General features: G+C 45.3%; 1 protein-coding gene across 2 annotated transcripts in view; it reads left to right on the top strand.

The window, feature by feature from the left end:
* The window catches only part of LOC106612959 (connector enhancer of kinase suppressor of ras 1), a 99,447-nt gene that overhangs the window by 65,503 nt on the left and 5,960 nt on the right, over positions 1-27,984 (top strand). For both annotated transcript variants that reach the window (XM_045714239.1, XM_045714238.1), the window contains 8 exons: positions 4,561-4,700; positions 5,304-5,446; positions 5,606-5,639; positions 5,872-6,047; positions 8,974-9,047; positions 13,669-13,740; positions 26,058-26,131; positions 26,394-26,464. In XM_045714239.1, the coding sequence (XP_045570195.1) occupies positions 4,561-4,700; positions 5,304-5,446; positions 5,606-5,639; positions 5,872-6,047; positions 8,974-9,047; positions 13,669-13,740; positions 26,058-26,131; positions 26,394-26,464 (784 nt within the window). The remainder of the gene's footprint in view (positions 1-4,560; positions 4,701-5,303; positions 5,447-5,605; positions 5,640-5,871; positions 6,048-8,973; positions 9,048-13,668; positions 13,741-26,057; positions 26,132-26,393; positions 26,465-27,984) is intronic.

The following is a 27,984-nucleotide window of genomic DNA, read 5'->3' as shown; positions in this document are numbered from 1 at the left end:
TATTGGTAGCAGAGAACTGGAAGGAAAGGCGGCCAAAGGAGGAATTGGCTTTGGGGGTGACCAGTGAGATATACCTGCTGGAGCGCGTGCTACGGGTAGGTGCTGCTATGGTGACCAGTGAGCTGAGATAAGGCAGGGCTTTACCTAGCAAGGACTTATAGATGACCTGGAGCCAGTGGGTTTGGCGACGAATATGTAGCGAGGGCCAGCCAACGAGAGCATACAGGTCGCAGTGATGGGTAGTATATGGGGCTTTGGTGACAAAACAGATGGCACTGTGATAGACTGCATCCAATTTGCTGAGTAGAGTGTTGGAGGCTATTTTGTAAATGACATCGCCGAAGTCAAGGTTCGGTAGAATAGTCAGTTTTACAAGGGTATGTTTGGCAGCGTGAGTGAAGGATGCTTTGTTGCGAAATAGGAAGCCAATTCTAGATTTAATTTTGGATTGGAGATGCTTAATGTGAGTCTGGAAGGAGAGTTTACAGTCTAACCAGACACCCAGGTATTTGTAGTTGTCCACATATTCTAAGTAAGAACCGTCCAGAGGAGTGATGCTAGACGGGTGGCTGGTGCAGGCAGCGATCAGTTGAAGAGCATGCATTTAGTTTTACTTGTATTTAAGAGCAGTTGGAGGCCATGGAAGGAGAGTTGTATGGCATTGAAGCTTGTCTGGAGGTTAGTTAACACAGTGTCCAAAGAAGGGCCAGATGTATACAGAATGGTGTCGTCTGCGTAGAGGTGGATCAGAGAATCACCAGCAGCAAGAGCGACATCATTGATGTATACAGAGAAAAGAGTTGGCCTGAGAATTGAACCCTGTGGCACCCCCATAGAGACTGCCAGAGGTCCGGACAACAGGCCCTCCGATTTGACACACTGAACTCTATCAGAGAAGTAGTTGGTGAACCAGGCGAGGCAATCATTTGAGAAACCAAGGCTATTGAGTCTGCCAATAAGAATGCGTTGATTGACAGAGTAGAAAGCCTTGGCCAGGTGGATGAATACGGCTGCACAGTATTGTCTTTTATCGATGGCGGTTATAATATCGTTTAGGACCTTGAGCGTGGCTGAGGTGCACCCATGACCAGCTCGAAAACCAGATTGCATAGCAGAGAATGTAAGGTGGAATTCGAAATGGTCGGTGACCTGTTTGTTAACTTGGCTTTTGAAGACATTAGAAAGGCAGGGTAGGATAGATATAGGTCTATAACAGTTTGGGTCTAGATTGTCTCCCCCTTTGAAGAGGGGGATGACCGCGGCAGCTTTCCAATCTTTGGGGATCTCAGACGATACGAAAGAGATGTTGAACAGAGTAGTAATAGGAGCTGCAACAATTACGGTGGATAATTTTTGAAAGAGAGAGTCCAGATTGTCTAGCCCAGCTGATTTGTAGGGGTCCAGATTTTGCATCTAGATTTGTGTGAAGGAGAAATGGGGGAGGCTTGGGCAAGTTGCTGTGGAGGGTGCAGAGACACACAAACTCACAGGACACACACACATCAGACACACACATCAGACACACACACACATCACACATCAGACCGGTATTACTACTCCTTCAGATAGGGTTGAAATCACAGGAGGTTGGTGGCACCTTAATTGGGGAGGACGGACTCGTTGTAATGGCTGGAGCGGAATAAGTGGAATGGTATCAAATCAAACACATGGTTTGTCAGCGCGGGGATTCGATCCAGCAACCTCTCTGTTACTTTCCCAATGCTCCTACATTCAGAGGGGTTGGGTTAAATGTGGAATACACTTTTCAGTTGATTGCATTCAGTTGTCCAACTGACTAGGTATCCAATTTTCCCTTTCATGTGTTTGATGCCATTCCGTTGACTCCGTTCCAGCCATTATTATGAGCCATCCTCCCCTCAGCCTCCACTGGTTGAAATACAGCATTTTGAAACAACCATTTGAACATATTTTTTTATCTTTATCAAATGAAGTTGAGCATTTTTCAATGGAAAGAGCGTTTTTAAGCCAGAAACTCCACAGTAGTTTGAGTCTAAAGCATTTTCCTGTCTATAATGGGTGATTTTTAAAAGAAATATCCAAAATGTTTCCTCTCGCATGGACTTGACTGACCTGTCGGCAACAGGCAGCATGACTCTGTAATGGACCATTGGCTGTGTGACAATGTCATGTTGCAAATGCCGTAAAGGCTGCCATAGTCTGTCATTGACCACAGTACACTCACTGGAAACCAGCAGAGGTCTGGTGAGTTAGAGTACTAAATTATACTGTGTTTTGTGCTAATTCCTGAAAAACATTTGACTCAGTCTGATATCCAATGGGAGTTGAGACTAGGTCTGACTACTAAGAAGTTTTAGTTCAAATTATAGATCCACACTTAAGAGCATTTTTAAAGGACAAATTCACCCTAAAATGAGAGATTGTCAATTGCTTTTATAACCTGTGCAATGATCTAAAATTGCTATTAGTTCAGACCTCTAAAAATAGCCTAACTTGATATAGATGTGTAAGATTCCAGCGTCACCATAAATGATGCGCAGGCTTCTATGGAGCAGAAGTCTGTGTGGTGTTGACATCCTGGATGACCAGATTGTTAGCAACAATGACAGACTGGAGGGGTCGTAAAGTGACGCGTTTCATTTGGTTCTTGATACCATGTCTTGTTTTGACTGATGTCATATCTATGCTAATATGGCTGAAATATATTTGTTTTGGATAAACATTGGAGACTAAATAGTTGACCTGTTGTCAACAGTGTACGCCATCCACTTCTGTTTTGTTGCTAAACAACCAACCCGTCTTTATGTTTTTATTTCCTGCTTCAGGTTTTTATAGCAATGTGTTCGTTGTTGGCCCCTCCCAGTCTTCTTTAGTGATGCTGTAGTGTGATACAGTGTGCCCCTTCTCCCTGTGGGTGGTGTGGAGACCATGCAGGGGGCAGAGGAGAGCGTGGGTGGTGTTGAACAAGGCTGCCATCCAGAGGACAGAGGAGAGCGTGGGTGGTGTTGAACAAGGCTGCCATCCAGAGGACAGAGTAGAGCGTGGGTGGTGTTGAACAAGGCTGCCATCCAGAGGACAGAGGAGAGCGTGGGTGGTGTTGAACAAGGCTGCCATCCAGAGGACAGAGGAGAGCGTGGGTGGTGTTGAACAAGGCTGCCATCCAGAGGACAGAGGAGAGCGTGGGTGGTGTTGAACAAGGCTGCCATCCAGAGGACAGAGGAGAGCGTGGGTGGTGTTGAACAAGGCTGCCATCCAGAGGACAGAGGAGAGCGTGGGTGGTGTTGAACAAGGCTGCCATCCAGAGGACAGAGGAGAGCGTGGGTGGTGTTGAACAAGGCTGCCATCCAGAGGACAGAGGAGAGCGTGGGTGGTGTTGAACAAGGCTGCCATCCAGAGGACAGAGGAGAGCGTGGGTGGTGTTGAACAAGGCTGCCATCCAGAGGACAGAGGAGAGCGTGGGTGGTGTTGAACAAGGCTGCCATCCAGAGGACAGAGGAGAGCGTGGGTGGTGTTGAACAAGGCTGCCATCCAGAGGACAGAGTAGAGCGTGGGTGGTGTTGAACAAGGCTGCCATCCAGAGGACAGAGGAGAGCGTGGGTGGTGTTGAACAAGGCTGCCATCCAGAGGACAGAGGAGAGCGTGGGTGGTGTTGAACAAGGCTGCCATCCAGAGGACAGAGGAGAGCGTGGGTGGTGTTGAACAAGGCTGCCATCCAGAGGACAGAGGAGAGCGTGGGTGGTGTTGAACAAGGCTGCCATCCAGAGGACAGAGGAGAGCGTGGGTGGTGTTGAACAAGGCTGCCATCCAGAGGACAGAGGAGAGCGTGGGTGGTGTTGAACAAGGCTGCCATCCAGAGGACAGAGTAGAGCGTGGGTGGTGTTGAACAAGGCTGCCATCCAGAGGACAGAGGAGAGCGTGGGTGGTGTTGAACAAGGCTGCCATCCAGAGGACAGAGGAGAGCGTGGGTGGTGTTGAACAAGGCTGCCATCCAGAGGACAGAGGAGAGCGTGGGTGGTGTTGAACAAGGCTGCCATCCAGAGGACAGAGGAGAGCGTGGGTGGTGTTGAACAAGGCTGCCATCCAGAGGACAGAGGAGAGCGTGGGTGGTGTTGAACAAGGCTGCCATCCAGAGGACAGAGGAGAGCGTGGGTGGTGTTGAACAAGGCTGCCATCCAGAGGACAGAGGAGAGCGTGGGTGGTGTTGAACAAGGCTGCCATCCAGAGGACAGAGGAGAGCGTGGGTGGTGTTGAACAAGGCTGCCATCCAGAGGACAGAGGAGAGGGTGGGTGGTGTTGAACAAGGCTGCCATCCAGAGGACAGAGGAGAGCGTGGGTGGTGTTGAACAAGGCTGCCATCCAGAGGACAGAGGAGAGCGTGGGTGGTGTTGAACAAGGCTGCCACCCAAGAGGGCAGAGGAGAGCGTGGGTGGTGTTGAACAAGGCTGCCACCCAGAGGACAGAGTAGAGCGTGGGTGGTGTTGAACACGTGGGTGGTGTGTGTAGATAGTGGTGTTGTGTCCGTAGAGCCTGGGTGATAAGGGTGTTAGTGTGATGACGTGTGTCCCCTCTCTCTGTATGCAGGGCAGCGGTTCAGGGGCCAGTGGTGAGCCAGCACATGGGCCAGGAGGAGTCGGAGCTCTCCAATGACAGGGGATTGGACAGCAGCCTGACATACACCTCACACTCCCACCACCAGGGGGAGCTCTCATCCCTGTCTGCAGGTCAGAACCCTAGACATGACCATATTTGGGTAGAAGGCGGGCCAGGTCACACAGGCCATTAGGATATATTTTAGAAGGATTAGCCTACCTGGCATTTGCAAGAAATAATCATAAAAGTCACCTAATTGATTTCATTAGAACAAGCGTCGCTATGTAGCTATCATTACATTTAGTATCAGAACAAAGTACTCTGCTGATCCCCATAACATGTTTCTGTAGATAGCCTATCAGGGTCCTGGCATCCACAAGCAGTTGGTATGGTACTGGAGAGAACCTGACCCCAGTAAATAAATAGCAGCTAAAGTAGGACTGTTGGAGACTAAATGTTAGTTACACACAGTTGTGAGATATTGATCGGTAAGGCCATATTAACCGTAGTTGTGTCGTATAAAAGGTTTTCTCACCTGTGTTTGTGTGTGTGTGTGTGTGTGTGCGCGTGTGTTTCTGTGTGTGTGTGTTTCTGTGTGCGTGTGTGTTTCTGTGTGCGTGTGTGTTTCTGTGTGTGCGTGTGTTTCTGTGTGTGTGTGTGTGTGTTTCTGTGTGTGTGTGTGTGTGTTTCTGTGTGTGCGTGTGTTTCTGTGTGTGTGTGTGTGTTTGCCCTAGGAGACACCAATAGTTTGAAGGGGTCCAGGTTCAGCCCCAGGCCCAGGGGAGAGGGCTCTGCGCCCCCCAGTAGTCCGTCCCCCCGGGTATTAGAGCTAACCAGAGCTAGCATCAGTTCCTGCCCTGAGATGGGCGGACACGGGGTGAGCGAAAGACACACCCTCTGTTTCCTCATTCATTTCACATAGAAAATGAATTTGACTGATATTGGTGTTTCGTCACAGATTTTTTTCCATGCTGTAGTTGCAGACACAATTTAGACTTGAACATTTGAATAAGACTGTTCTGTTTTCCCCTTTTAGGAGGATAAAGAACCAAAAAAGATGTCTACAAAAGGTAGGTCTTTGGTTTAGTCTAATTTTCCCGACCTTCCTTATTTAGATTATGTATTTACTTTCCCGCATTATGTCACTGAGATTTGTATGAACATAGGCCACGCAAAAACCTTGACTTTCTTTCTCTCTCTCTCTTCTCCCTCTCTCCTCTATCAATCTTCTATCCTTCCCCTCTCTGCTCTCTGTCCCCCTCTCTGTTCTCTCTCTCTCTCCTCTCGCTCCCTCCCCCCCAGGCAAGAGTACAGCGACGAGCAGGAGGCGTGTGTCGTGTCGTGAGCTGGTTCAGCCCGACTGTGACGGCTGGCTGTGGAAGAAGAGGAAGGAGAGCAGTGTGTTCATGACCCAGAAATGGCAGCGCTTCTGGTTCGTCCTCAAGGGTCCCACTCTCTACTGGTATACCAGCCAGCAGGTGAACGCATTCATTTATTACCTCATCGTTGCTAATAGAAATCATTGTGGATAGATGGGATGCTGTACGTGCACATGCAGAAGAGGAACTAGGATAGTTGGAGAACCTCCAACCCCCCCACCCCTATCCCTTCATCCTACAAAAAAGGACAGGAAAAAGGATGGTATACATATTGACTCTGTGCCATGAAAAGCTGAGCGCGCAATTGGGAATCAGAAAGTTCTCTGTTGATAAAATATTGTGTAACTTCAAATACAGCTCATACAAGTTAACAAAAACGTAATCAGATGGTTATCGTCTACAACATCACAAATGTGCATCAGAGGATTGATAACCTAGTAAACTACCAAGCCAGCGAGGCAAGATAAAATACCCCAAATAGAGGCAGATAAACCCAGAAGAATAATATACTTGTTGATCATAGCTATAGCCATCAGTCTGGTGTTTTTGTGGTTCGTCAAGGTCCAGACTCAGGGCGGCAGGTAGCCTAGTGGTTAGAGCGTGGGACTAGTAACCAGCAGGTAGCCTAGTGGTTAGAGCGTGGGACTAGTAACCAGCAGGTAGCCTAGTGGTTAGAGCGTTGGACTAGTAACCAGCAGGTAGCCTAGTGGTTAGAGCGTGGGACTAGTAACCAGCAGGTAGCCTAGTGGTTAGAGCGTTGGACTAGTAACCAGCAGGTAGCCTAGTGGTTAGAGCGTGGGACTAGTAACCAGCAGGTAGCCTAGTGGTTAGAGCGTGGGACTAGTAACCAGCAGGTAGCCTAGTGGTTAGAGCGTTGGACTAGTAACCAGCAGGTAGCCTAGTGGTTAGAGCGTTGGACTAGTAACCAGCAGGTAGCCTAGTGGTTAGAGCGTTGGACTAGTAACCAGCAGGTAGCCTAGTGGTTAGAGCGTGGGACTAGTAACCAGCAGGTAGCCTAGTGGTTAGAGCGTGGGACTAGTAACCAGCAGGTAGCCTAGTGGTTAGAGCGTTGGACTAGTAACCAGCAGGTAGCCTAGTGGTTAGAGCGTTGGACTAGTAACCAGCAGGTAGCCTAGTGGTTAGAGCGTGGGACTAGTAACCAGCAGGTAGCCTAGTGGTTAGAGCGTGGGACTAGTAACCAGCAGGTAGCCTAGTGGTTAGAGCGTTGGACTAGTAACCAGCAGGTAGCCTAGTGGTTAGAGCGTGGGACTAGTAACCAGCAGGTAGCCTAGTGGTTAGAGCGTGGGACTAGTAACCAGCAGGTAGCCTAGTGGTTAGAGCGTTGGACTAGTAACCAGCAGGTAGCCTAGTGGTTAGAGCGTGGGACTAGTAACCAGCAGGTAGCCTAGTGGTTAGAGCGTTGGACTAGTAACCAGCAGGTAGCCTAGTGGTTAGAGCGTTGGACTAGTAACCAGCAGGTAGCCTAGTGGTTAGAGCGTTGGACTAGTAACCAGCAGGTAGCCTAGTGGTTAGAGCGTTGGACTAGTAACCAGCAGGTAGCCTAGTGGTTAGAGCGTTGGACTAGTAACCAGCAGGTAGCCTAGTGGTTAGAGCGTTGGACTAGTAACCAGCAGGTAGCCTAGTGGTTAGAGCGTGGGACTAGTAACCAGCAGGTAGCCTAGTGGTTAGAGCGTTGGACTAGTAACCAGCAGGTAGCCTAGTGGTTAGAGCGTGGGACTAGTAACCAGCAGGTAGCCTAGTGGTTAGAGCGTTGGACTAGTAACCAGCAGGTAGCCTAGTGGTTAGAGCGTTGGACTAGTAACCAGCAGGTAGCCTAGTGGTTAGAGTGTTGGACTAGTAACCGAAAGGTTGCAAGATCGAATTCCCGAGCTGACAAGGTAAAAATATGTCATTCTGCCCCTGAACAAGGCAGTTAACCCACTGTTCCTAGGCCGTCATTGTAAATAAGAATTTGTTCTTAACTGATTTGCCTAGTGACATAAAGTAAAATATAAAAGAATCTTGAGCTACAGAGCTTTTTGATGTCGGGATGCGCGCACAACGATCAACCATGATGGTTACTTGTAAACAAAACAAATGGCTCTACACACAGACCTACACAATCCAGTATGCTACTTTATCATAGGTTTACTTCTAGAACATGGTAACAGTGACAGAACAATGGTTGTTCAGGATGGTGCAACATTACAGACCATTCAGATAGAAATGCATTGTGAGGAAGAGAACATTGTGCATCACGATGAATGGGGAATCACGGCGACTCTATTCATTACATTTCTATCGGCAACGTTCTGAATATTTCACATCACTGAAATACACCTATTTAACTTGAATGTTTATTTGTCTTTTTGAATTGACAGGGGATCTGCTCACGTCAATGTACAGTTAAAGTGCAATTGTGTCAGCTATGAAAACTACTTTCACCTCAAGTCCTTGGGCTGGCTCCAGCTGATAATAGACAATATGCTATTATATCATATTAGCATATCATTATGCATGTAATGTTATAGAGGCCCAATAATATCATGTCTCACAGTGATAGTATTATTTGCATGTGGTTGTACACAGTTCTGTTTTATCAGCCTAAACAGGTTTCCACTTTGCAGTGTGATTTTTGTCATTCTCTCTGTCTTTTAGACCCTGTTTATTGTGATAAGTAGCCTGGGTAAGCCCGAGAGAACACTGTGCTTGTAGGGTTCAGTCTGGTTTAACCAGGCTATCATGGCAGCAGCGCCCCAGTGTCTGCCCTGAGATTGGAAGGTTGCGGGTTCGATCCCCTGCAGACTTTAAAAATGCTTGGCACTCAGCATTAATTGGGGGTAAGGCACAGTGGTAGACTAGCGTCCAGGGGGTGTACTTGTACATCAAGCTGTCTCACGCTACAGAAACAGGAAATGGGGTCCTGCCCTGTGGGCCGTGTTGGCTCGGACAAGGCTACTTACTTACTATCATGGCAGCAGTAGTTGTGGTTGATTTAACCTATTTATTTGTTTGTCATTGCCAGGAGGAGAAAGCAGAGGGCCTGGTTCATATCTCCAGCTACAACATAGAGAGCGCAGGAGAACACAAGAGGAAGTAGTGAGTACCCTTTGCCACATGAAGTGTCAAGTGTGATGAGATACAGTTGAAGTCGGAAGTTTACATACACTTAGGTTGGAGTCATCAAAACTCGTTTTTCGACCACTTCACAAATTTCTTGTTAACAAACTATAGTTGTGGCAAGTCGGTTAGGACATCTACTTTGTGCATGACACAAGACATTTTTCCAACAATTGTTAACAGACAGATTATTTCACTTACAGTGGTGGGAAAAAAGTATTAGATCCCCTGCCGATTTTGTACGTTTGCCCACTGATAAAGAAAGGATCAGCCTATCATTTTAATGGTAGGTTTATTTGAACAGTGAGAGACAGAATAACAACAAAAATATCCAGAAAAACGCATGTCAAAAATGTTATAAATTGATTTGCATTTTAATGAGGGAAATAAGTATTTGACCCCCTCTCAATCAGAAAGATTTCTGGCTCCCAGGTGTCTTTTATACAGGTAACGAGCTGAGATTAGGATCACATTCATAAAGGGAGTGCTCCTAACCGCAGCTTGTTACCTGTAAAAAAGACACTTGTCCACAGAAGCAATCAATCAATCAGATTCCAAACTCTCCACCATGGCCAAGACCAAAGAGCTCTCCAAGGATGTCAGGGACAAGATTGTAGACCTACACAAGGCTGGAATGGGCTACAAGACCATCGCCAAGCAGCTTGGTGAGAAGGTGACAACATTTGGTGTGATTATTCTCAAATGGAAGAAACACAAAAGAACTGTCAATATCCCTCGGCCTGGGGCTCCATGCAAGATCTCACCTCGTGGGGTTGCAATGATCATGAGAACGGTGAGGAATCTGCCCAGAACTACACTGGGGGATCTTGTCAATGATCTCAAGGCAGCTGGGACCATAGTCACCAAGAAAACAATTGGTAACACACTACGCCGTGAAGGACTGAAATCCTGCAAGGTCCCCCTGTTCAAGAATACATATACATGCCCGTCTGAAGTTTGCCAATGAACATCTGAATGATTCAGAGGACAACTGGGTGAAAGTGTTGTGGTCCGATGAGACCAAAATGGAGCTCTTTTGCATCAACTCAACTCGCCGTGTTTGGAGGAGGAGGAATGCTGCCTATGACCCCAAGAACACCATCTCCACCGTCAAACATGGAGATGGAAACATTATGCTTTGGGGGTGTTTCTCTGCTAAGGGGACAGGACAACTTCACCGCATCAAAGGGACGATGGACGGGGCCATGTACCGTCAAATCTTGGGTGAGAACATCCTTCCCTCAGCCAGGGCATTGAAAATGGGTCGTGGATGGGTATTCCAGCATGACAATGACCCAAAACACACGGCCAAGGCAACAAAGGAGTGGCTCAATAAGAAGCACATTAAGGTCCTTGAGTGGCCTAGCCAGTCTCCAGACCTAAATCCCATAGAAAATCTGTGGAGGGAGCTGAAGGTTCGAGTTGCCAAACGTCAGCCTCGAAACTTTAATGACTTGGAGAAGATCTGCAAAGAGGAGTGGGACAAAATCCCTCCTGAGATGTGTGCAAACCTGGTGGCCAACTACAAGAAACGTCTGACCTCTGTGATTGCCAACAAGGGTTTTGCCACCAAGTACTAAGTCGTGTTTTGCAGAGGGGTCAAATACTTATTTCCCCCATTAAAATGCAAATCATTTTATAACATTTTTGACATGCGTTTTTCTGGATTGTTTGGTTATTCTGTCTCTCACTGTTCAAATAAACCTACCATTAAAATTATAGACTGATCATTTCTTTGTAAGTGGGCAAACGTACAAAATCAGCAAGGGATCAAATACTTTTTCCCCCCATTGTATAATTCACTGTATCACAATTCCAGTGGGTCAGAAGTTTGCATACACTAAGTTGACTGTGCCATTAAACAGCTTGGAAAGTTCCAGAAAATGATGTCATGTTATTAGAAGCTTCTGATAGGCTAATTTACATCATTTAAGTCAATTGGAGGTGTACCTGTGGATGTATTTCAAGGCCTACCTTCAAACTCAGTGCCTCTTTGCTTGACATCATGGGAAAATCAAAAGAAATCAGCCAAGACCTCAGGAAAAAAAATTGGGGACCTCCACAATCTGGTTCATCCTTGGGAGCAATTTCCAATCACTTGAAGGTACCACGTTCATCTGTACAAGCAATAGTACGCAAGTATGAACACCATGGGACCACGCAGCCGTCATACTGCTCAGGAAGGAGACGCGTTCTGTCTCCTAGAGATGAACGTACTTTGGTGCGAAAAGTGCAAATCAATCCCAGAACAACAGCAAAGGACCTTGTGAAGATGCTGGAGGAAACAGGTACAAAAGTATCTTTATCCACAGTAAAACGAGTCCTATATCGACATAACCTGAAAGGCCGCTCAGCAAGGAAGATGCCACTGCTCCTACACCGCCATAAAAAAGCCAAACTACTGTTTGCAACTGCACATGGGGACAAAGATCATACTTTTTGGAGAACTGTCCTCTGGTCTGATGAAACAAAAATAGTATTGTTTGGCCATAATGACCATCGTTATGTTTGGAGGATAAGGGGGAGGCTTGCAAGCCAAAGAACACCATCCCAACCGTGAAGCACACGGGTGGCAGGTTCATGTTGTGGGGGTGCTTTGCTGCAGGAGTGACTGGTGCACTTCACAAAATAGATGGCATCATGAGGAAGGAAAAGTATGTGGATATATTGAAGCAACATCTCAAGACATCAGTCAGGAAGTTAAAGTTTGGTTGCAAATGGGTCTTCCAAATGGACAATGACCCCAAGCATACTTCCAAAGTTGTGGCAAAATGGCTTAAGGACAACAAAGTCAAGGTATTGGAGTGGCTATCACAAAGCCCTGACCTTAATCCAATAGAAACTTTGCTAAAAAAGCGTGTGTGAGGAATGAGGCCTACAAACCTGACTCAGTTACACCAGCTCTGTCAGGAGGATTGGGCCAAAATTCACCCAAATTATTCTGGGAAGCTTGTGGAATGCTACCGGAAACATTTGACCCAAGTTAAACAATTTAAAGGCAATGCTACCAAATACTTATTGAGTGTATGTAAACTTCTGACCCACAGAGAATGTGATGAAAGAAATAAAAGCTGAAATAAATAATTCTCTCTACTATTATTCTGACATTTCACATTCTTAAAATGAAGTGGTGATCCTAAGACAGGTACATTTTACTAGGATTAAATGTCAGGAATGGTGAAAACTGAGTTGAAATGTATTTGGCTAAGGTGTATGTAAACTTCCGACTTCAACTGTAAGTGATTTAGGACCTGGCCCGTATTCATAAAGCATCTTATTGTAGGATCAGGTCTGTCCATGTAATTATGATCTAAAATACTAAACCAAATCCTAGATCATCTCATAGTAGGATCAGGCTGTGGCGGCAAGTAGCCTAGTGGTTAGAGCGTTGGGCCAGTAACCGAAAGGTTGCTAGATCGAATCCCCAGCTGACAAGGTAAAAATCGGTCATTCAGCCCCTGAACAAGGCAGTTAACCCACTGTTCCTAGGCCGTCTTTGTAAATAACAATTTGTTCTTATCTTGCTTACCTAGTTAAATAAAAATGACCCATGTAATTATGATCTAAAATACTAAACATATCCTAGAATAGCACTTCTACTCTAAGAGGTTTTATGAATACAACCGTAGTGTAGTCACATCTGGGTTCAAATAGCAATTTAATATCCCAGAATCCTGTGGTGGATGAATCAGAATTAGTTGGGTAACATAGATAATTAAGATGTTTTATTAGTATAATATGCTTATGTGAGATACTTGTCATTAGAAAGTGTCCTTTGGACTCTGGTATGTTTCAGTTGCACGTTTCCCTTAGCTGGGGCTCAGTCACTTGGAGCCCAGAGTGGGGAGAGGTCAGACTTGTTTTTTACATGTCTCTGTTGCTATGCAGAATATCAGCAAGAGAGGAGGACTGAGTGAAACATTGTCTTCATATGTGAATTTCTTTACCTATTCTTAAACCATGTGAAGGGATGGCGTGATTAATGGGGAACCAATTATTTGTCTCCACAATGTCTGTGCGCAGGTCACTCCCCTCAGTGAGCTTGTCCAGGAGTGGGAACAAGAGGTGTCTTACTGAGGATGGGCCTCTATGAGATAGCACTGATAGAGGAGATTTATGGTGTATTTTGATAAGAACGTCTAAAAAGCATTCCAGAGGACATGAGCTAATAGTTATGTTCAATACCGTACCAGGGAGGGACGGTTCTAGGGAGACCAGACACTGGTCTATATAATGAACACTGTTGAGATAGCAGTTGCTGTCTGCTGTGTTTTATAGATATCTTTTCATACAAAACTTAACCTTGTGACCCATTGTATGTATCTGTGGTTCGTCAATGTACGTTGAAGGGGTGGATTCTTGGGTATAAAATATCTCAGTAGCCATTGTGTTGGAACCTTCCCTTTTCAATGGCATCATTGAAGGTCAAGTGCTTTTGCAAAAGTATCTTAATTATTAAAGATGTAGTTAACTCGGACTGGTGTGTTTGTAACTCTCCTCGTTTGGTAATGCAGAAATTAGCCACCACAATCCTAACTCTTCCCCGCTCTCTCTCTCTCCTCCTGTCTATCTGTGTCTGTCTTTCTTTCTCTCTCCCCAGTGTCTTCCAAATGTGCCACCAGCGCTTCCAGACTTTCTTCTTCGCCGCCGAGAATGTCAATGACATGACCAAGTAGGTGTGACGAATTATGAACCCATCTGGTTGGAACCGGTTCAGGGAATAGAACCGAAAACCAAAAAATAAGATCATTTTTCAAGTAACAGAATCAGAAGCTGGAATGAAAGTGATCTATACTGTTCCAGAACAGAACCATTATTTTAAAAGCATGGGAACCTGTTAAAAACGTTATTTTACATTCAGGGCATTTTTTTCAAGTTCCACAAAAAACACAAATCAAATAAAATTTTATTGGTCACATACACATGGTTAGCAGATGTTAATGCGAGTGTAGCGAAATGCTTGTGCTTCTAGTTCCGACAGTGCAGTAATATCTAACAAGTAATCTAACAGTTTCACAACAACTACCTAATACACACAATTGTAAAAGGATGGAAGAAGAATGTGTACACAGAAATATATGGATGAGTGATGACCGAGCGGCATAGGCAAGATGTAATAGATGGAATAAAATACAGTATATACATATGAGATGAGTAATGGAAGCTCCAGTGGGGCAAAAAAGTATTTAGTCAGCCACCAATTGTGCAAGTTCTCCCACTTAAAAAGATGAGAGAGGCCTGTAATTTTCATCATAGGTACACGTCAACTATGACAGACAAAATTAGGAAAGAAAATCCAGAAAATCACATTGTAGGATTTTTTATGAATTTATTTGCAAATTATGGTGGAAAATAAGTATTTGGTCACCTACAAACAAACAAGATTTCTGGCTCTCACAGACCTGTAACTTCTTCTTTAAGAGGCTCCTCTGTCCTCCACTCGTTACCTGTGTTAATAGCAACTGTTTGAACTTGTTATCAGTATAAAAGACACCTGTCCACAACCTCAAACAGTCGCACTCCAAACTCCACTATGGCCAAGACCAAAGATCTGTCAAAGGACACCAGAAACAAAATTGTAGACCTGCACCAGGCTGGGAAGACTGAATCTGCAATAGGTAAGCAGCTTGGTTTGAAGAAATCAACTGTGGGAGCAATTATTAGGAAATGGAAGACATACAAGACCACTGATAATCTCCCTTGATCTGGGGCTCCACGCAAGATCTCACCCCGTGGGGTCAAAATGATCACAAGAACGGTGAGCAAAAATCCCAGAACCACTTGGGGGGACCTAGTGAATGACCTGCAGAGAGCTGGGACCAAAGTAGCAAAGCCTACCATCAGTAACACACTACGCCGCCAGGGACTCAAATCCTGCAGTGCCAGACGTGTCCCCCTGCTTAAGCCTGTACATGTCCAGGCCTGTCTGAAGTTTGCTAGAGAGCATTTGGATGATCCAGAAGAGGATTGGGAGAATGTCATATGGTCAGATGAAACCAAAATAGAACTTTTTGGTAAAAACTCAACTCGTCGTGTTTGGAGGACAAAGAATGCTGAGTTGCATCCAAAGAACACCATACCTACTGTGAAGCATGGGGGTGGAGACATCATGCTTTGGGGCTGTTTTTCTGCAAAGGGACCAGGACGACTGATCCGTGTAAAGGAAAGAATGAATGGGGCTATGTATCGTGAGATTTTGAGTGAAAACCTCCTTCCATCAGCAAGGGCATTGAAGATGAAACGTGGCTGGGTCTTTCAGCATGACAATGATCCCAAACACACCGCCCGGGCAACGAAGGAGTGGCTTCGTAAGAAGCATTTCAAGGTCCTGGAGTGGCCTAGCCAGTCTCCAGATCTCAACCCCATAGAAAATCTTTGGAGGGAGTTGAAAGTCCGTGTTGCCCAGCGACAGCCCCAAAACATCACTGCTCTAGAGGAGATCTGCATGGAGGAATGGGCCAAAATACCAGCAACAGTGTGTGAAAACCTTGTGAAGACTTACAGAAAACGTTTAACCTGTGTCATTGCCAACAAAGGGTATATAACAAAGTATTGAGATAAACTTTTGTTATTCACCAAATACTTATTTTCCACCATAATTTGCAAATAAATTCATTACAAATCCTACAATGTGATTTTCTGGATTTTCTTTTCTCATTTTGTCTGTCATAGTTGAAGTGTACCTATGATGAAAATTATAGGCCTCTTTCATCTTTTTAAGTGGGAGAACTTGCACAATTGGTGGCTGACTAAATACTTTTTTGCCCCACTGTATGTAAACATTAATAAAGTGTCATTTTTTAAGTGACTAGTGATCCATTTATTAAATTGGCTAATGATTTGAGTCTGTATGTAGGCAACAGCCTCTCTGTGTTAGTGATGGCTGTTTAACTGTCTGATGGCCTTGAGATAGAAGCTGTCTCTCGGTCCCAGTTTTGATGCACCTGTACTGACCTCGTCTCCTGGATGGTAGTGGGGTGAACAGGCAGTGGCTCGGGTGGTTTTTGTCCTTGATTATCTTTTTGGCCTTCCTGTGACATCGGGTGCTGTAGGTGTCCTGGAGGGCAGGTAGTTTGCCCCTGGTGATGCATTGTGCAGACCGCACCACCCTCTGGAGAGCCTTGCGGTTGAGGATGGTGCAGTTGCCGTACCAGGTGGCGATACAGCCCGACAGGGTGCTCTCAATTGTGCATCTGTAAAAGTTTGTGAGGGTTTTAGATGACAAGCCAAATTTCTTCAGCCTCCTGAGGTTGAAGAGGCGCTGTTGCGCCTTCTTCACCTCACTGTCTGTGTGGGTAGACCATTTCAGTTTGTCTGTGATGTGTACACTAAGGAAGTTAACTTCCAACCTTCTCCACTACTGTCCAGTCGATGTGGATAGGGGGTGCTCCCTCTGCTGTTTCCTGAAGTCCACGATCATCTCCTTTGTTTTGTTGACGTTGAGTGTGAGATTGTTTTCCTGACACCATACTCTGAGTGCCTTCACCTCCTCCCTGTAGGCCGTCTCGTCGTTGTTGGTAATCAAGCCCACTACTGTTGAGTCGTCTGCAAACTTGATGATTGAGTTGGAGGTGTGCATGGCCGTGCAGTCATGGGTGAACAGGGAGTACAGGAGAGGGCTGAGCACGCACCCAGTGTTGAGGATCAGCAGAGTGTAGATGTTGTTTCCTACCATCACCACCTGGGGGTGGCCCATCAGGACGTCCAGGACCCAATTGCACAGGGCAGGGTTGAGACCCAGGGCCTCAAGCTTAATGATGAGCTTGGAGGCTACTATGGTGCTGAATGCTGAGCTGTAGTCAATTAACAGCATTCTTACATAGGTATTCCTCTTGTCCAGATGGAATAGGGCAGTGTGCAGTGTGATGGTGATTGCATAGTCTGTGGACCTATTGGGGTGGTAAGCAAATTTAAGTGGGTCTAGCTAGGGTGGCAGGTAAGGTGGAAGTGATATGATCCTTGACTAGTCTCTCAAAGCACTTCATGATGACAGAAGTGAGTGCTACGGGGCGATAGTCATTTAGTTCAGTTATCGTTGCCTTCTTGGGTACAGGAACAATGGTGGCCATCTTGAAGCATGTGGGGACAGCAGACTGGGATAGGGAGCGATTGAATATGTCTGTAAACACACCAGCCAGCTGGTCTGCGCATGCTCTGAGGACGAAGCTAGGGGTGCCATCTGGGCCAGCAGCCTTGCAAGGGTTAACACGTTTAAATGTCTTACGTCGGCCACGGAGAAGGAGAGGGGGGGCCGCAGTCTTTGGTAGCAGGCCACATTGGTGGCACTGTATTATCCTCAAAGCGGGCAAAGAAGATGTTTTAGTTTGTCTGGAAGCAAGACGTCGGTGTCCGTGACATGGCTGGTTTTCTTTTTGTAGTCCGTGATTGTCTGTAGACCCTGCCACATAAGTCTTGTGTCTGAGCCATTGAATTGCGACTCCACCTCGTCCCTATACCGACATTTCGCTTGTTTGATTGCCTTGCGGAAGGAATAACTACACTGTTTACATTCAGCCATATTCCTAGTCATCTTAACATGGTTGAATGTGGTGGTTCGCGCTTTCAGCGCGAATGCTGCCATCTATCCACTGTTTCTGGTTAGGGTAGGTTTTAATAGTCACAGTGGGTACAACATCTCCTATGCAGTTCCTTATAAACTCACTCACCGAGTCAGCGTAGAAATGTATGTTATTCTCTGAGGCTTCCCGGAACATTTTCCAGTCCGCGTGGTCAAAACAATCTTGAAGCGTGGATTCCGATTGGTCAGACCAGCGTTGAATGGTTCTAGTCAAGGGTACATACTGTTTTGAGTTTCTGCCTGTAGGATGGTAGGAGCAAAATGGAGTTGTGGTCGGGCGGGGGAGGGCCTTGTATGCATCTCTAAAGTTAGAGTAGCAGTGGTCCAGTGTATTGCATGCTCGCGTGCTACAGTCAATGTGCTGATACAATTTAGGTAGCCCTGTTCTCAAGTTAGCTTTGTTAAAATCTCCAGCTACAATAAATGCAGCATCAGGATATATGGTTTCCAGTTTACATAGAGTCCAGTGAAGTTCCTTGGGGGGGGGGTATACACACAGCTGTGACTATAATCGAAGAGAATTCTCTTGGGAGATAATGTGTTCGGCATTTGATTGTAAGGAATTCTAGGTCAGGTGATCAAAAGGACTTGCGTTCCTGTATGTTGTTATTACACCATGAGTCGTTAATCATGAAGCATACACCCCCGCCCTTCTTCTTCCCAGAGAGATGTTTATTTCTGTCGGAGCGACGCATGAAGAAACCCGGTGGCTGTACAGACTCCGACAACATATCCCGAGAGAGCCATGTTTCCGTGAACAGAGAATGTTACAATCTCTGATGTCTCTCTGGAAGGCAACCCTTTCCCTAATTTCGTCCACCTTGTTGTCTAGAGACTGAACATTGGCGAGTAATATACTCGGAAGCGGTGGGTGGTGTGTACGCCTCTGAAGTCTGACCAGGAGGCCGCTCCGTCTACCCTTCTGTGGCGGTGTTGTTTTGGTTCGGCCTCTGGGATTAGATCCAATGGCCCGAACAAACGATCTGCTTCAGGAAAGTCATATTTCTGGTCGTAATGTTGGTGAGTTGACGTCGCTCTTATATGCAATAGTTATTCCCGGCTGTATGTAATAACACTTAAGATTTTCTGGGCTAACAATTTAAGAAATAATAGATGAAAAAAACAAAATACTGCATAGTTTCCTAAGGACTCGAAGCGAGGTGACCATCTCTGTCGGCGCCATCTTGCAACAAAGCACCTATGCAAAGCCCTCCCTCTGTCACTCAGAAACTTCTTCCAGTGTCTGCCTGCCAGCTGAAAAATGCTACGTTGGGGACCGCAGCTGTACCGCAGCCAGGCAAATTGGTGCTGTGACGTTATCGTGGCAACAGCAAAATGCTATCTATCGACTTCTATTGACAATTCAAAGAGCCAATAGCGGATCCTCACCCGCAAAATTTCAGTTGCCTCTCGCACCCTACACTTGTCTTTCCATCACACATGTAAACAACTCAGTGAACTATAGTTTGCACGGTCCATTGCTCTATCCACACTGCATGATTGGTGAAGGAATTTAATGTCGAGCTAAATGTAACAAAAAAAAATAGATTTCAGAGGTTTAAAACGGAACAGAAAGGAATGATATAAACCAGTACTTTTTTCGGGGTTCGAACCGGTTCAGAATTGTATTTAGCTGGTCGGAACAGTGGAACGGAATGAAAAAATATCATTGTTCTGTTCAGATTGGAAAATAACTTTGGGTTCCAACTCCTAGTTCCAATATACACTGCTAATACACACACACACACACACACACACACACACACACACACACACACACACACACACATACGCATACGCTGTTCTCTTCCCTACAGGCCTCCTGCATATTTCAATGATTAATATAAGAAAGCCTGGCAGGAAATACACAACCGAGGATTCCCCATAGAAACGATGACGGAGACGTCCCAGTGATTTGAATATACTAGAACATTATGATAGAATAATGTCTGTTGTTGTTTGACACCACATACCACACATACCACACACACCATACACATACCACACACACCAGACACATACCACACACACCATACACATACCACACATACCACACACACCATACACATACCACACACATACCCCACACACATACCACACACATACCCCACACACATACCACACACACCATACACATACCACACACACTATACACATACCACACACATACCACACATACCACACACACCACACACATACCACACACACCATACACATACCACACACACCATACACACCATACACATACCACACACATACCACACACACCACACACACACCACACACATACCACACACACCATACACATACCACACACACCATACACACCATACACACCATACACATACCACACACACCATACACATACCATACACACACCACACACACCATACACATACCACACACACCATACACATACCACACACACCATACACACACCATACACATACCACACACACCATACGCACACCACACACACCATACACACACCACACACACCATACGCACACCACACACACACCATACACACACCACACACACCATACACATACCACACACACCATACACATACCACACACACCATACACATACCACACACACCACACACACCATACGCACACCATACACACCATACACATACCACACACACCATACACACACCATACACACACCATACACATACCACACACACCATACACACACCACACACACCATACACACACCACACACACCATACACATACCACACACACCATACGCACACCACACACACCACACACACCATACACACCACACACACCATACACACACCACACACACCATACACATACCACACACACCATACACATACCACACACACCATACACATACCACACACACCATACGCACACCACACACACACCACAGCTGTGTGATGGAGACAACACTCGACTGAATCTCTCCATTGCGGTCTCTGTCTGGCTCTGAAACGTTATACAGATATGTTGTCTCTGTCTGTGTACCACGATCTGGTCTTCTCTTTCTCCCTCTTTCTCTCTCTCCCACAAATACAAATGCACACATTTTAAGGCAGTGGCATTATCTCTACCACACAGGCCACTGATAGTTTGTTGACAGGCCACTGATAGTTTGTTGACAGGCCACTGATAGTTTGTTGACAGGCCAATGATAGTTTGTTGACAGGCCACTGATAGTTTGTTGACAGGCCACTGACAGTTTGTTGACAGGCCACTGATAGTTTGTTGACAGGCCACTGATAGTTTGTTGACAGGCCACTGATAGTTTGTTGACAGGCCACTGATAGTTTGTTGACAGGCCACTGATAGTTTGTTGACAGGCCACTGATAGTTTGTTGACAGGCCACTGATAGTTTGTTGACAGGCCACTGATAGTTTGTTGACAGGCCACTGATAGTTTGTTGACAGGCCACTGACTGTTGAGGCCACTGACAGTTTGTTGACAGGCCACTGACAGTTTGTTGACAGGCCACTGATAGTTTGTTGACAGGCCACTGATAGTTTGTTGACAGGCCACTGACAGTTTGTTAGCGGGCAGGTGACAGTTTGTTGACAGGCCACTGATAGTTTGTTGACAGGCCACTGATAGTTTGTTGACAGGCCACTGATAGTTTGTTGACAGGCCACTGATAGTTTGTTGACAGGCCACTGACAGTTTGTTGACGGGCCACTGACAGTTTGTTGACGGGCCACTGATAGTTTGTTAGCGGGCAGGTGACAGTTTGTTGGCGGGCCACTGATAGTTTCAGGTGAGGTAAAGCGAGGTAGGCTACTTCAAGAGTACTGACTACTGAGCATATATTATAGTCTATGCTGCCACCTAGTGTTGGTTTGTCAGAACTACAGAAACGGGCAGAGAATTACATAGTACAAGGGTTGTTCCAGTTGAAAGTAAAGATTTTATGTTCTAAGTGCAGATCTAGGATAAGATCCATGTAATCTTATTCATTATGATCTACAAGGCGAAACTGATCCTAGATCAGAACTCCTACTAGCTTTATGAAGCTTTTCCAAGATGGCGTAGCAGTCGGACGTGTGTTTTGACTTGTCCCGTGTAAATATCGTTGTCCTCATTTCTTTCCGTATATATTTCGTATATATTTTAATCTCACTTTGCATCTTTGGACTGAATATACTCTCCTGCAACCCGCCTCACCCAATGTGGTACGGATCTGCTATTTTATACTTTAGAACCGGAACCCCCATCAGTAGCTAGCCTGCTAACTAGCTATTAGCTAATAGTCAGTTAGCCACTGCTAGGGGTCTTCACCGTTAAGTCGGACACCAGCCAGCCTCAGCTCATTCAATACCTGCCAGTCTGCACAGCGCAATATCAACCCAGAGCATATTGGACTGCTTTTTCTCTACCACATCTCCGGATTCCTACTGCAAGCTCTGAACCTTTACACCGGAGAATCGCAGCTAGCTAGCTGCAATCCGAGTGGCTACTCCTGGCTAACGTCTCTGTCCCGAAGCAAGCACCAGTTAGCCTTGAGCTAGGCCCATCTCCCGGCTAGCCAAAGAGGTCCACCAGCTAATTTCTTGGGCTACAATACCTCTTTTGCCAATTGGCCTGATCCCTTTACTGCCGACATGGAGCCCCGCCGATCCATCACGACTGGTCTGCCGACGTAATGGTCCGAGGTGGTCTCAACTGGCTCTTCCGTTGCGACGTCGCCGAAGGCCTATCTGCAAGCCACGGTCCGCTAGCTGTCTGAATCACCGTATCTCCAGCTCGCCTAGCATAATAGCGACTACTGAATCGGCCTCCTGACTCACCTATTGCTACTCATTGGACCCTTTGATCACTCGGCTCGGCTACACATGCCTCCCTAATGTCAATATGCCTTGTCTATTGCTGTTTTGGTTAGTGATTGTCTTATTTCACTGTAGAGCCCCCAGCCCTGCCCAATATGCCTTAGATAGCCCTTTTGTTCCACCCCCCACACATGCGGTGTCCTCACCTGGCTTAAATGGTGCCTCTAGAGACAAAACCTCTCATCACTCAATGCCTAGGTTTACCTCCACTGTACTCACATCCTACCATACCCTTGTCTGTACATTATGCCTTGAATCTATTCTTCCACGCCCAGAAATCTGCTCCTTTTACTCTCTGTTCCGAACGCACTAGACGACCAGTTCTTATAGCCTTTAGCCGTATCCTTATCCTACTCCTTCTATGTTCCTCTGGTGATGTAGAGGTTAACCCAGGCCCTGTAGCCCCCAGCACCACTCCCATTCCACAGGCACTCTCATTTGTTGACTTCTGTAACCGTAAAAGCCTTGGTTTCATGCATGTTAACATTAGAAGCCTCCTCCCTAAGTATGTTTTAGTCACTGCTTTAACACACTCCGCCAACCCTGATGTCCTAGCCGTGTCTGAATCCTGGCTTAGGAAGGCCACAAAAATCCTGAAATTTCCATCCCCAGCTACAACATTTTCTGACAAGATAGAACTGCCCAAGGGGGAGGAGTTGCAATCTACTGCAGAGATAGCCTGCAGAGTTCTGTCATACTATCCAGGTCTGTGCCCAAACAATTCGAGCTTCTGCTTTTAAAAATCCACCTTTCCAGAAACAAGTCTCTCACCGTTGCCACTTGTTATAGACCCCCCCCCCAGCCTCCAGCTGTGCCCTGGACACCATATGTGAATTGATTGCCCCCCCCCCCCATCCATCTTCAGAGTTCGTACTGTTAGGTGACCTAAACTGGGATATGCTTAACACCCCGACCGTCCTACAATCTAAACTAGGTGTCCTCAATCTCACACAAATTATCAAGGAACCTACCAGGTACAACCCTAAATCCGTAACCATGGGCACCCTCTTAGATATCATCCTGACCAACTTACCCTCTAAATACACGTCTGCTGTCTTCAACCAGGATCTCAGCGATCACTGCCTCATTGCTTGTGTGCGTAATGGGTCCGCGGTCAAACAACCACCCCTCATCACTGTCAAACGCTCCCTAAAACACTTCAGCGAGCAGGACCTTTCTAATCGACCTGGCCCTGGTATCCTGGAAGGATATTTACCTCATCCCGTCAGTAGAGGATGCCTGGTTGCTCTTTAAAGTGCTTTCCTCACAATCTTAAATAAGCTTGCCCCATTCAAAAAATGTAAACTAAGAACCGATATAGCCCATGGTTCACCTCAGACTTGACCTCCCTTGACCAGTACAAATACATCCTGTGGCGTTCTGCATTAGCATCGAATGGCCCCCGCGATATGCAACTTTTCAGGGAAGTCAGGAACCAATATACACAGTCAGTTAGGAAAGCAAAGGCTAGCTTTTGCAAACAGAAATTTGCATCCTGTAGCACTAATTCCAAAAAGTTTTCGGACACTGTAAAGTCCATGGAGAATAAAAGCACCTCCTCCCAGCTGCCCACTGAGGCTAGGAAACACTGTCACCACCGATAAATCTACGATAATCGATCATTTCAAAACGCATTTTTCTACGCCTGGCCATGCTTTCTACCTGGCTACCCCTACCCAACAGCTTCTCCTTCACCCAAATCCAGACAGCTGATGTTCTGAAAGAGCTGCAAAATCTGGACCCTCTCTTTCTAAAATTATCCGCCAAAATTGTTGCAACCCCTGAGATCCCCAAAGATTGGAAAGCTGCTGCAGTCATCCCCCTCTTCAAAGGGGGAGACACTCTAGACCCAAACTGTTATAGACCTATATCCATCCTGCACTGCCATTCTAAAATCTTCGACAGCCAAGTTAACAAACAGATCACCGACCATTTCGAATCCCACCGTACCTTCTCCACTATGCAATCTGGTTTCCGAGCTGGCCATGGGTGCACCTCAACCACGCTCAAGGTCCTAAACGATGTCATAATCGCCACTGATAAAAGACAATACTGTGCAGCTGTCTTCATCGACCTGGCCAAGTCTTTCGACTCTCACCGTATTCTTATCGGCAGACTCAATAGCCTTGGTTTCTCAAATGATTGCCTTGCCTGGTTCACCAACTACTTCTCTGATAGAGTTCAGTGTGTCAAATCGGAGGGCCTGTTGTCTGGACCTCTAGCAGTCTCTATGGGGGTGCCACGGGGTTCAATTCTCGGGCCGACTCTTTTCTCAGTGTACATCAATGATGTCGCTCTTGCTGCTGGTGAGTCTCTGATCCACCTCTACGCAGACGACACCATTCTGTATACTTCTGGCCCTTCTTAGGACACTGTGTTAACAAACCTCCAAACGAGCTACACTGCCATACAACACTCCTTCCGTGGCCTCCAACTGCTTTTAAATGCTAGTAAAACTAAATGCATGCTCTTCAACTGATCGCTGCCCGCACCCGCCCACCCAACTAGCATCACTACTCTGGACGGTTCTGACTTAGAATATGTTGACAACTACAAATACCTAGGAGTCTGGTTAGACTGCAAACTCTCCTTCCAGACTCACAATAAGCATCTCCGATCCAAAATTAAATCTAGAATCGGCTTCCTATTTCGTAACAAAGCCTCCTTCACTCATGCTGCCAAACATACCCTTGTAAAACTGACTATCCTACCGATCCTTGACTTCGGCGATGTCATTTACAAAATAGCCTCCAACACTCTACTCAGCAAATTGGATGCAGTCTATCACAGTGCCCTCTGTTTTGTCACCAAAGCCCCATACACTACCCACCACTGCGACCTGTATGCTCTCGTTGGCTGGCCCTCGCTACATATTCATCACCAAACCCACTGGCTCCAGGTCATCTATAAGTCTTTGCTAGGTAAGGTAAAGCCCCGCCTTATCTCAGCTCACTGGTCACCATAGCAACACCCACCCATAGCACGCATTCCAACAGGTATATTTCACTGGTCACCCCCAAAGCCAACACTTACTTTGGCTGCCTTTCCTTCCAGTTCTCTGCTGCCAATGACTGGAACGAATTGCAAAAAGTCTTATATCTCCCTCTCTAACTTTAAGAATCAGCTGTCAGAGCAGCTTACCGATCACTGAACCTGTACACAGCCAATCTGTAAATAGCCCACCCAACTACCTCATCCCCACATTGTTATTTATCCTCTTGCTCTTTTGCACCCCAGTATCTCTACTTGCATATCATCATCTGCACATCTATCACTCCAGTGTTAATTGTAAATTGTAATTATTTCGCCTCTATGGCCTATTTATTGCCTTACTTCCCTAATCTTCTACATCCCTAATCTTGCACACACTGTATATAGATTTTTCTATTGTGTTATTGACTGTATGTTTGTTTATCCCATGTGTAACTCTGTGTTGTTTTTGTCGCACTGCTTTGCTTTATCTTGGCCAGGTCGCAGTTGTAAATGAGAACTTGATCTCAACTGGCCTACCTGGTTAAATAAAGGTGAAATAAAAAAAATATAGGCCCTTGAGTGAACACTGTCTTTTCCTCTGCAGGTGGATCAACTGTCTGATCACAGCCATACAGAAACACAAGAAGTTCCACAAAGGACCACCAGACAGCGAAGAGGGTAGAATTTTTTTCTTCATGAGATTTGATGGGATAATTATGTATTTCATCACCATTTTTCTTCTTATTGTTGTCCTTGATAGTAGCAAAATCAAAAATACATTTACAAGCTCGTTTCCCAGCCTACTCCTCCTGGACTAACACGTTTCAATGGAGATTCTCGTCTGTGTCTGGGTAACCATCCAAATGTGTTGCAAACTAGAACAACAGGTCTGGACAAGCGGAAGTTTTAATGATAAGGTTGATTGTGTCTTTGTGGACAGAGTGTTACAGTGAGACGGAGTCTGAGGATGAGGGGTCTACTCCTTCACCACGCAGAAACAAGATCTACACGGTGAGGAGAGACACACCACACACACTCTTTCTCTCTCTCTCTCTCTCTCTCTCTCTCTCTCTCTCTCGGTGTGAATAACAAGTGTCTCTGTCCTTTCATACTGTGATGTCTGTCTTATAATGTACTATATTATTGTATTTTATTTATTACCCCTCTTGCCAGGCCATCATTGTACCGGTAAATTACAATGTCTTCTTAACTGACTCATGCCTATAGGGCCCCTTAGTTTGTCCTGGTAGAAAAACTATGCTGTAGAGTAAATGTCCAAGGCAGATTGCTCTAGTCTGCGGCACCTGCTCCCTCTCTTTTGCTCTCTTTCTCTCTCTCGCCGTCCCCTCTTTCTGTTCACTCATAAAAAAGCAAGGTTCCATACTAATCTAATATGTTGATTAGTGAGGTTCCATGCTAATCTAATATGTTGTTTAGTGAGGTTCCATACTAATCTAATATGTTGTTTAGTGAGGTTCCATACTAATCTAATATGTTGATTAGTGAGGTTCCATACTAATCTAATATGTTGTTTAGTGAGGTTCCATACTAATCTAATATGTTGATTAGTGAGGTTCCATACTAATCTAATATGTTGTTTAGTGAGGTTCCATACTAATCTAATATGTTGTTTAGTGAGGTTCCATACGAATCTAATATGTTGTTTAGTGAGGTTCCATACTAATCTATAATGTTGTTTAGTGAGGTTCCATACGAATCTAATATGTTGTTTAGTGAGGTTCCATACGAATGTAATATGTTGTTTAGCGAGGTTCCATACTAATCTATAATGTTGTTTAGCGAGGTTCCATACTAATCTAATATGTTGTTTAGCGAGGTTCCATACTAATCTAATATGTTGTTTAGTGAGGTTCCATACGAATCTAATATGTTGTTTAGTGAGGTTCCATACGAATCTAATATGTTGTTTAGTGAGGTTCCATACTAATCTAATATGTTGTTTAGTGAGGTTCCATGCTAATCTAATATGTTGTTTAGTGAGGTTCCATGCTAATCTAATATGTTGTTTAGTGAGGTTCCATACTAATCTATTATGTTGATTAGTGAGGTTCCATACTAATCTAATATGTTGTTTAGTGAGGTTCCATGCTAATCTAATATGTTGTTTAGTGAGGTTCCATACTAATCTATTATGTTGATTAGTGAGGTTCCATACTAATCTAATATGTTGTTTAGTGAGGTTCCATACGAATCTAATATGTTGTTTAGTGAGGTTCCATACTAATCTAATATGTTGTTTAGTGAGGTTCCATGCTAATCTAATATGTTGTTTAGTGAGGTTCCATGCTAATCTAATATGTTGTTTAGTGAGGTTCCATACTAATCTAATATGTTGTTTAGTGAGGTTCCATACTAATCTAATATGTTGTTTAGTGAGGTTCCATACTAATCTAATATGTTGTTTAGTGAGGTTCCATACTAATCTAATATGTTGTTTTGTGAGGTTCCATACTAATCTAATATGTTGTTTTGTGAGGTTCCATACTAATCTATTATGTTGTTTAGTGAGG

Source organism: Salmo salar, chromosome ssa01 (assembly GCF_905237065.1).
Source record: "Salmo salar chromosome ssa01, Ssal_v3.1, whole genome shotgun sequence".
In the NCBI taxonomy this organism is placed as follows: Eukaryota; Metazoa; Chordata; class Actinopteri; order Salmoniformes; family Salmonidae; genus Salmo; species Salmo salar.
Note: the sequence above shows the minus strand (reverse complement) of the source record. Positions and strands in the feature narration are given on the sequence as shown.